The 8,200-nt window shown below is 41.2% G+C and overlaps 1 protein-coding gene across 1 annotated transcript in view; it reads left to right on the forward strand.

The window, feature by feature from the left end:
* HS3ST3A1 (heparan sulfate-glucosamine 3-sulfotransferase 3A1) overlaps positions 1 to 7,985 on the forward strand; it is an 83,397-nt gene extending 75,412 nt beyond the window's left edge. The window contains exon 2 of the mRNA XM_081805690.1: positions 5,227 to 7,985. Within this exon, the coding sequence (XP_081661816.1) occupies positions 5,227 to 5,848 (622 nt within the window). The 3' untranslated portion in view covers positions 5,849 to 7,985. The remainder of the gene's footprint in view (positions 1 to 5,226) is intronic.
* The last annotated feature ends 215 nt before the right edge of the window (positions 7,986 to 8,200 follow it).

Genomic DNA, 8,200 nt, shown 5'->3' on the forward strand with positions numbered 1-8,200 from the left:
ACGTGTCTTACTATACACACCTTTCTTCTCCCTTAGCCTGTCTGGTATCTCTTCTGAGCTTTCATGGTACTGGGATGGCTTTTTCTCTGCCCATTTGGGCCCAAGTCCTTAGCCTGTCTGGTATCTCTTCCGAGCTTTCATGGTACTGGGATGGCTTTTTCTCTGCCCATTTGGCCCAAGTCCTAACACAGAGTAGAGTCACAGCATATGTCTCACTCAGGTTTGCAAGTTCTCCTCAACACTTTGAAATACGGTATTCCAAATTACACCTGCATTTCCTTTTATGTGATAGATGAGCTCTACTTTAAACATTGAAATTCAAATTGCAGTAAGAAAATGAATAAAGAAATTAAAAAGGAGATGACTATTTAAAGGATCCTGTTGTGAGTCCTCTTTTACAATGTAAGCTTCATTAAGGATTTATTTAGACTATTACTTCTTCCTTTTTGAAGAAAGGTGGCTTCCAGTTCGCTGGGACTCCCCACCCCCACCCTCCCCCCAAACCATGCCAAACCAGTCCCGTTTTCCTCATCCTAGAGATGACAGTCATTAATGCTTTTTTTTCTGAAATCCCATTTTAGCTGTTTCCTCTTTGGATACCTCTTTCCCTTATTCTATTGAGAGAATGTAAAATATGGTTTCTTTTTTCAGAGACATTAGTGGGATTTCCTCTCGTGCAGCACAACCTCCAGTCAGAATCTGGGTGGAAAGGGCTGCTGGAGATCTGGGTGTTCCCCTGAGACAGGAGAGAGAGGGAGATTGAGATCCCCAACCAGTAGCTTCTGAGCGAAGTATATTCTCTCTATCTTACTGGTCAAAAAAGGAGGTCGAGCAGTTAAAAGTCAGGAGAGGGGGCAAGAATGTGGACTTTTTTTCTTTTCCTTTTTTAATCACCAAATATTCTTTCTTATCACTTCGCTGATACTTAATGTTTGCTTTTGCTATCCCCAACGTTTTTCACACAGTTGATCAAATTTCCTTCACTGAATCATTCCAACAATGTCTGGGTGGGTAGTGACAGTAATCTGTGTCTGCCTTGCGGCAACTCTGAATTTTGGTTGCTGCTTACTCTTCCCCAGAGCTTAAGGCATATTTCGGGAGTGGGAGTGGGTGACAGTAAGGGTTCTTTTGCAGAAAGAATTGCAGCTTTCTTAAAACAACAACAAAAAAGCAAGAGAAATCAGATATCTAATTATCATGTCCTTCCCCAAGGAAAAAACTAAACATAACCAGACTAAAATATCAAAGACGGCAAAGATCTGAGAATCCCGGCATCCCTGAACTAGCTCAGGGTCAATGGCTTATTGCTACAGATGTTGAGGAGTTTTTGCCAAAAATAATGACAGTGGGACGGGCGCCTGGGTGGCTCAGTTGGTTAAGCGACTGCCTTCGGCTCAGGTCATGATCCTGGAGTCCCTGGATCGAGTCCCGCATCCGGCTCCCTGCTCGGCAGGGGGTCTGCTTCTCCCTCTGACCCTCCCCCCTCTCATGTGCTCTCTCTCATTCTCTCTCTCTCAGATAAATAAATAAAATCTTTAAAAAAAAAAAAAAATAATGACAGTGGGAAGCAGAATGGGTCTTTTAAAAGTTCTTATATAAATTCCAGTTAGGTAACATACAGTGTAATATTAGCTTCAGGTGTGCACTAGAGTGATTCAACACTTCCATACATTACCTGGTGCTCATCACAACAAGTGAACTCCTTAATCCCCATCACCTGTTTCATCCATCCCCCCACCCCCACCACCCCTCTGGTGACCATCAATTTGTTCTCTATATGTAAGAGTCTGTTTCTCGGTTTCTCTCTCTCTCTCTTTTTTTCCTTTGCTCATTTGTTTCTTAAATTGCACACATGGGTGAAATCCTATGGTATTTGTCTTTCTCTGACTCATTTCGCTTAGCATAATCCTCTCTAGCTCCATCCACATCACTGCAAATGGCAAGATTTCATTCTTTTTGATGGCTGAGTAATACTCCATTATGTGTATATATCACATATTTTATCCATTCAGCAATCAGTGGACACTTGGGCTGCTTCCATCATTTGGCTATTATAGATTCTGCTGCTGTAAGCATTGGTGTGCATGTATCACTTTGAAAATTAGCGTTTTTGTATCCTTTGGGTAAATACCAAGAAGTGCAATTGCTGGGTCTTAGGGTAGTTCTATTTTTAACCTTTTGAGGAACCTCCATACCGTTTTCCAGAGTGGCTGCATCAGTTTGCTTTCCCACCAGTGGTGCAAGAGGGTTCCCCCTTCTCCACATCCTCGCGAACACCTGTTGGGGAACCAGAATGTTTACGAACCAGTTGATGTGATGTCTGAGACACACTTTAAAGTAATTCATTTGTGGAGGAGAGAGTAGAAATGGAGGGGGTTATGAATGAAATGAAATTGGCCACCAGTTGTTTTTTTGAAGTCGGATGTAAGGTACAGAGATGTACATTGTAATTCTCTCTACTTGGGGGTGTGTTTGAAATTTTTCTTAATATAAAGTTAGCAAACGGTATAGGCGGGACGAAATTATAGGTAATCAACAAAGGCAAGTTCACATAACACGAAGTACAGTATTTTACCACAAAGGCAAACTAGAAACTCATAACCAAATTATGGTAAAGATGCAGTAAATCAACCATCAGAATTAAAAATAAAAGCAATCCTAGATTACACCTGGGCCAAAAAGGACATAAAAAGTACAAAATGCAATTACCTAAATAAGTATTTATGAAAATGACAACAGAACGTATCAAAACGTGAAATTTGACGAAGTTTGTAGGTAAAGGGGGAAATAATAGCCTCAAAATGCTTTTATTACTTGTGAAAAAGGATTGAAAATCTATGAAGCATCCTGTTAAATGAATTAGAAGAATAGCAGAGCATAAATAGAAATAAAGAATAAAGGGAGCATTAAGAATCTAAAATGCAAATAAGTGTATTTAAACAGATAACAGAATCTAGAAAACAGAAAGAAAGGCAGAAAACGGGAAATCTCTGGGGACTATAAAATTACAGTTCAGACTGAGGATGTAACTCACTGCTCAACTGGGTGACTTATAGAAACATATTAATTGCCAAAATCAAGGCAAGGTATTTACAAGAAACCAATTACCATGAAAGAAACTGAAAAGATATGTTTGAAAAATCTTGTTTCTTTCCTATCCTTACCCTCAAAAGCATCAGTGTAAGATGGCTTTGTAGGTAATGCCTACCAAATTTAAGGAACAGAAAATTATTTTGCCGGGCGCCTGGGTGACTCAGTCTGTTAAGCGTCTGACTTGATTTCAGCTCAGGTCGTGATCTCAGAGCTGTGAGATTGAGCCTCCTGTCAGGCTCTGTACTCAGCGGGGAGTTTGCTTCTCTCTCTCTCTCTGCACCACCCCTCCCCCCCCCGCTCGCATGCTCTCTCTCTCTCTCAAGTAAGTAAATGTAAAAAATCTTTTAAAAAATTAATTTGCTACTTAAACTTCTCTAGGATAGAGAAAAATGTGAAACATCTCTCAACTCGTTTTATTGGTGGATTAATTCATATTCTAGCAATTGATTAAGCTATTGATCACAAGAAAAACTATAGGAACATCCTATTAATGAATATGAATGAAAAATCCAGAACAAAATAATGGTGAACCAAATCCAGGACGATATTAGAAGAACAATCCATCAGAGTCCAACGGAAACAGCTTGTATTCCAGGAATAAAAGTCAGTCCACTATCAGAACATTTAGAAGTTTGATTTCCTCTCACAATGGATCAGAGGACAAATTTGGTGTAGTTATTGAAATAAATCCCCAGCTACATTTATTCTACTATTGATTGGAGCCACAGCTATTTCTTACAAAACTTGGGATTAAAAAGACAGTGCCATAATATCAAATAGTGGGTGTAATGGTAGTACATTTAAATTGGAAGAATAAATAGGTTTTATCTCTCCTGCTCATCCTTTTTGACTGGCCCTGAGACTCACCAGTTCTCAGTAGGGTACTGTTCGCTTGACCTAGTGGGAACATCTGCTCCGTCAAGACTCCAGTGGCATATTTTTCTTTTGACAGGGCAAAGTGATCCTAACCTTCATCAGGAAAAATAAGCAGAGAGAATCAAGAACGTTTTGAACAGCAAAGAGCTAGAATTCACTTTGTTGTGGGAAAAATACGATGCTAACAACAGTTGAGCCCATGTCTAGACGAACCACAGTCTGTAGACTGTTGTAGTGACGGCGTTTCAAGTTATTCAATAAAAGATGGATTGTTTAATAAGTCTTGTTTGTTACAGGAAAATTCAGAAACTCTAAATTTAGAGAAGTAATGTTGTGTACCAGGCAGTGACATTATGTTAAACAGAATTGCTTTGTTTGTAAGAAAACTGCAGAATGGGCTCGGGGTATTTTAATACCATTTCCTAGTAGTATGATCATGTTTATTACGATAGTCTAAATTACCTAAAGGATTTGACGAAGGTGATTTTCTGACAGCATTGTGGGTTACTGGTAAAAATAGATAAAAAATTACATAGCACTTACTCTGTGCCCCGCACTTTCCTGAAGTATTGAAGGATATTCTATTAACTTGCTTAACTGTCGCAACAACCGTATGAGGTGGATATTACTATTTCCCATTAAATACGCAAGGAAGGAAGGGCACTTGGGTGGCTCAGTGGGCTAGGAATCTACCTTCGGCTCAGGTCATGATCCCAGGGTCCTGGGATCGAGCCCCGCATCGGGCTCCCTGCTCAGCGGGAAGCCTGCTTTCTCCCTCTCTCACTCCCCCTGCTTGTGTTCCCTCTCTCGCTGTGTCTCTCTCCGTCAAATAAATAAATAAATAAATCTTAAATAAATAAATAAATGCACGAGGATTGGGTGCTCAGTTGGTTGAGCGTCTGCCTTGGGCTCAGGTCATGATCCCGGGGTCCTGGGATCCAGCCCTACATCGGGCTCCCTGCTCAGTGGGGAACCTGCTTCTCCCTCTCTTCTCGGCTGGTGCCCTCTCTCGCTATCTCTCTCTCTCAAATAAATAAATAAAATCCTAAAAAATAAAAATAAATAAATACACTAGGGACCCGAGAAGCTTGTACAACTTCTCCATCTAGGAAGTGGGAGGGTGGGCACCAGCAGTTCAAGCACCCTCCCCTATCCAGAGTCTAGAGGACGCCCCCCTCCTTGGCAATGAGCTCTCCCTGTACAGCAGGGAAAGTCGCTCCCTTTTCAGGCTCTAACAAGCCCTTTTGCTTTCCTCAGGGACCTGATGCCGAGGACCCTGGAGGGGCAGATCACCATGGAGAAGACACCCAGTTACTTCGTCACCCGCGAAGCGCCCGCGCGCATCTCGGCCATGTCCAAGGACACCAAGCTCATCGTGGTGGTGCGGGACCCGGTGACCCGAGCCATCTCGGACTACACGCAGACGCTGTCCAAGCGGCCCGACATCCCCACCTTCGAGAGCTTGACGTTCAAGAACCGCACGACGGGCCTCATCGACACGTCGTGGAGCGCCATCCAGATCGGCATCTACGCCAAGCACCTGGAGCCCTGGCTGCATCACTTCCCCATCGGCCAGATGCTCTTCGTGAGCGGGGAGCGGCTCATCAGCGACCCGGCCGGCGAGCTGGGCCGCGTGCAGGACTTCCTGGGCCTCAAGAGGATCATCACCGACAAGCACTTCTACTTCAACAAGACCAAGGGCTTCCCCTGCCTGAAGAAGGCCGAGGGCAGCAGCAAGCCCCACTGCCTGGGCAAGACCAAGGGCAGGACCCACCCCGAGATCGACCGCGAGGTGGTGCGCAGGCTGCGTGAGTTCTATCGGCCGTTCAACTTGAAGTTCTACCAGATGACCGGCCAGGACTTCGGCTGGGATGGATGACCATATAATTTAAAAAGAAAAAAAAAAAATCAGAATATAATATATTTTTTTACCAATCGGTAGAGAAAAGGCAGTTTAATATTTGTGCTGAAAATGTTTGTTTCAGTATTTTTTTTTTTTTTTTTGCAATGAATGTTAAGAGCGTGTTCTCACCTCCTCCCCCATCTGCTTGTGTCACTGGCCCAAACATTTGGATAAACAAAAAAGGAAAACCTCACTCACCGAAATACTTGGCAATTTTCGATTTCTGTTTTATGTTTTATATGCACAATTATAAACTCTGAGCATCGGTCACCATGAAAACTTTCAAGAAAGTCCTGAGGGTAAATCAGTCTCTGTTTCTGTCTCTGCCTCTCTCTTTCTGTCTCTCTTTTCACAGGTCCCAGATAAAACGCTCTCTCCTTACATTTCCTTCTTTTTTTTTTTCCCGTGCCACTTCTTCAAAACTATTTCCCAATTAATAATACTCTAGGTTTGCCCACGATTATTCACAGTTAACCAACAGTGCTTTCAAATAAAACACCTTCTCCCATCTTTGCATGATGTGATAGAAGAAGGTAGCACATAGAGATTAAGATCCCCATTTTAGAATAAAGAAACTGAGTCTCAGGAAGGTTGGGCAAAAAAACCCCATCTTCCACTTGTTCCCTTTTTCATGCCCCTTCTTCCAGAGAGAATGAGAAGTAAGACAGCTGTACTTTTAGAAACAGTTGGCTAGTTTCGGGATGATCGGAGATAGGACAGAGAGGGTTTCCTATTTATTGCCTTCAAAAGTTCGAGGCCAGCCTTGTGACACTCGGTCATGAGGAGTCACCAGCGTTCAAGGACCCACCACTCAGACCTGGGCACAGTATCTTTTAAGAGCCAATCTTGGCTCGTTGAAATGGCCTGAGCTATGGAACTCTCAGCTTAGTTGAGGTTGAGAGAAATTACTGGATTCTTATCTGGAGAACGAGATGGACAATCACACTAGGAACAGGACAAAAAGTAGTAGGATAACTTACTTAGTTGTGGTTTTGACTTTTTTTTTTTTTTTTAAAGAAAAACCCACTTCAGTAAGAGCTTACAAGTAGGAATCTCATTTTTCTTTCGCTCTCTTTTAACAAAGAAAATCCACTTCTCTTTTTAATACCTCATTTCTAATCCTGGAGCCAATACTAAAAAGATGAATAAATGTCATTATTTTTCATGGGTGGAGGACTATCACTTTGTCACTTTATTTTCCCCACTTCCTGTTTGTACTGAGAATAACGGAATATTCATTAATACTTGGAAAATATTCTAAGAAATACAGATGTGGGTAAAATGGAGGTTTTTCTTCTCCCATCTAGTTCTCTCATCCCCCATTTAAATAGCTCAAATAAATCAGTAGTTTACTAAAGAGTATTCCTTTCCTCTCTGAGTGGGCATTAACAAGATTAGCATTAATGGGAATTAAATTGGCTTAGAGAGAAGCACATGTGCACGAAATATATAAAACATTTATAATTAGTCTGTCAGCAACATTTTATTACAGGTTTAAACCCAAGAGGAAAATGTCTCCTATCTCCTGGAACTTTTCCATATCTGCAAAAATTTAAAGGAGCAGACACTACGGTATTCTTAAATAATTATTCTTTATTTCTCCAGTGTTGTCCAAAGAGACTAAAGTTGCTGGAAAATATGCAGAGTGCAAATGTGCATCAACCCTAAATGCTGCATCAGGTGAAATAAGTCTTTCCTGAGAGGCCTAACACAGGATTAAAATGCAGGGAAAAAATTATTTAAGTTTCTAGATATTCCAACATTGCTCCAAACCTTTGAATTTCTGTATGAATATCCCGTTTATGAGAGTTAAAAAGAAAAAAAATCCCAGGTCTCCTTTGCCCAGTTGATTTTAAGGTGCCCTTAATTTTCCAACTCAACACCCTGTTTTCGCTGTACTTAAATCATCACTTTTAGAAACAAGATACTCATCTTAAACTCTTTGCATCTTTTCTCTTAACTCGTTTTGTTTGTGCCTCTGATCCTTTTCTAAGCATTTACTTGGCAATAAGCAAACATAGCTTGCACAAGGAAAGGAGTGCATCTAACACTTGTATTGGGCAATCTTCCTCTTTCTGTGTTAAGAAATAATAAAAACGGAATTGAGTTCAAAGCATCTCTTCTATTGTAGATTTTTTTTTGAAATTCATATTATTTAAATAATGAATGACTCTAGAGCCTTCCAGGAAAACTGTCTAACCTCTAAAAGTTTGTAAGAGTGTCAGAAGTTCTAGATTCCAGCAAAACATCTACAGATCTAGGGTCCATATACTCGAAGTTTCTTCCAGAACAGGAATTGTACTTACTCCTGCTATGTGTGGCTTCAGA

Source organism: Leptonychotes weddellii, chromosome 15 (assembly GCF_054177405.1).
Source record: "Leptonychotes weddellii isolate Sample4059 chromosome 15, ASM5417740v2, whole genome shotgun sequence".
In the NCBI taxonomy this organism is placed as follows: domain Eukaryota; kingdom Metazoa; phylum Chordata; class Mammalia; order Carnivora; family Phocidae; genus Leptonychotes; species Leptonychotes weddellii.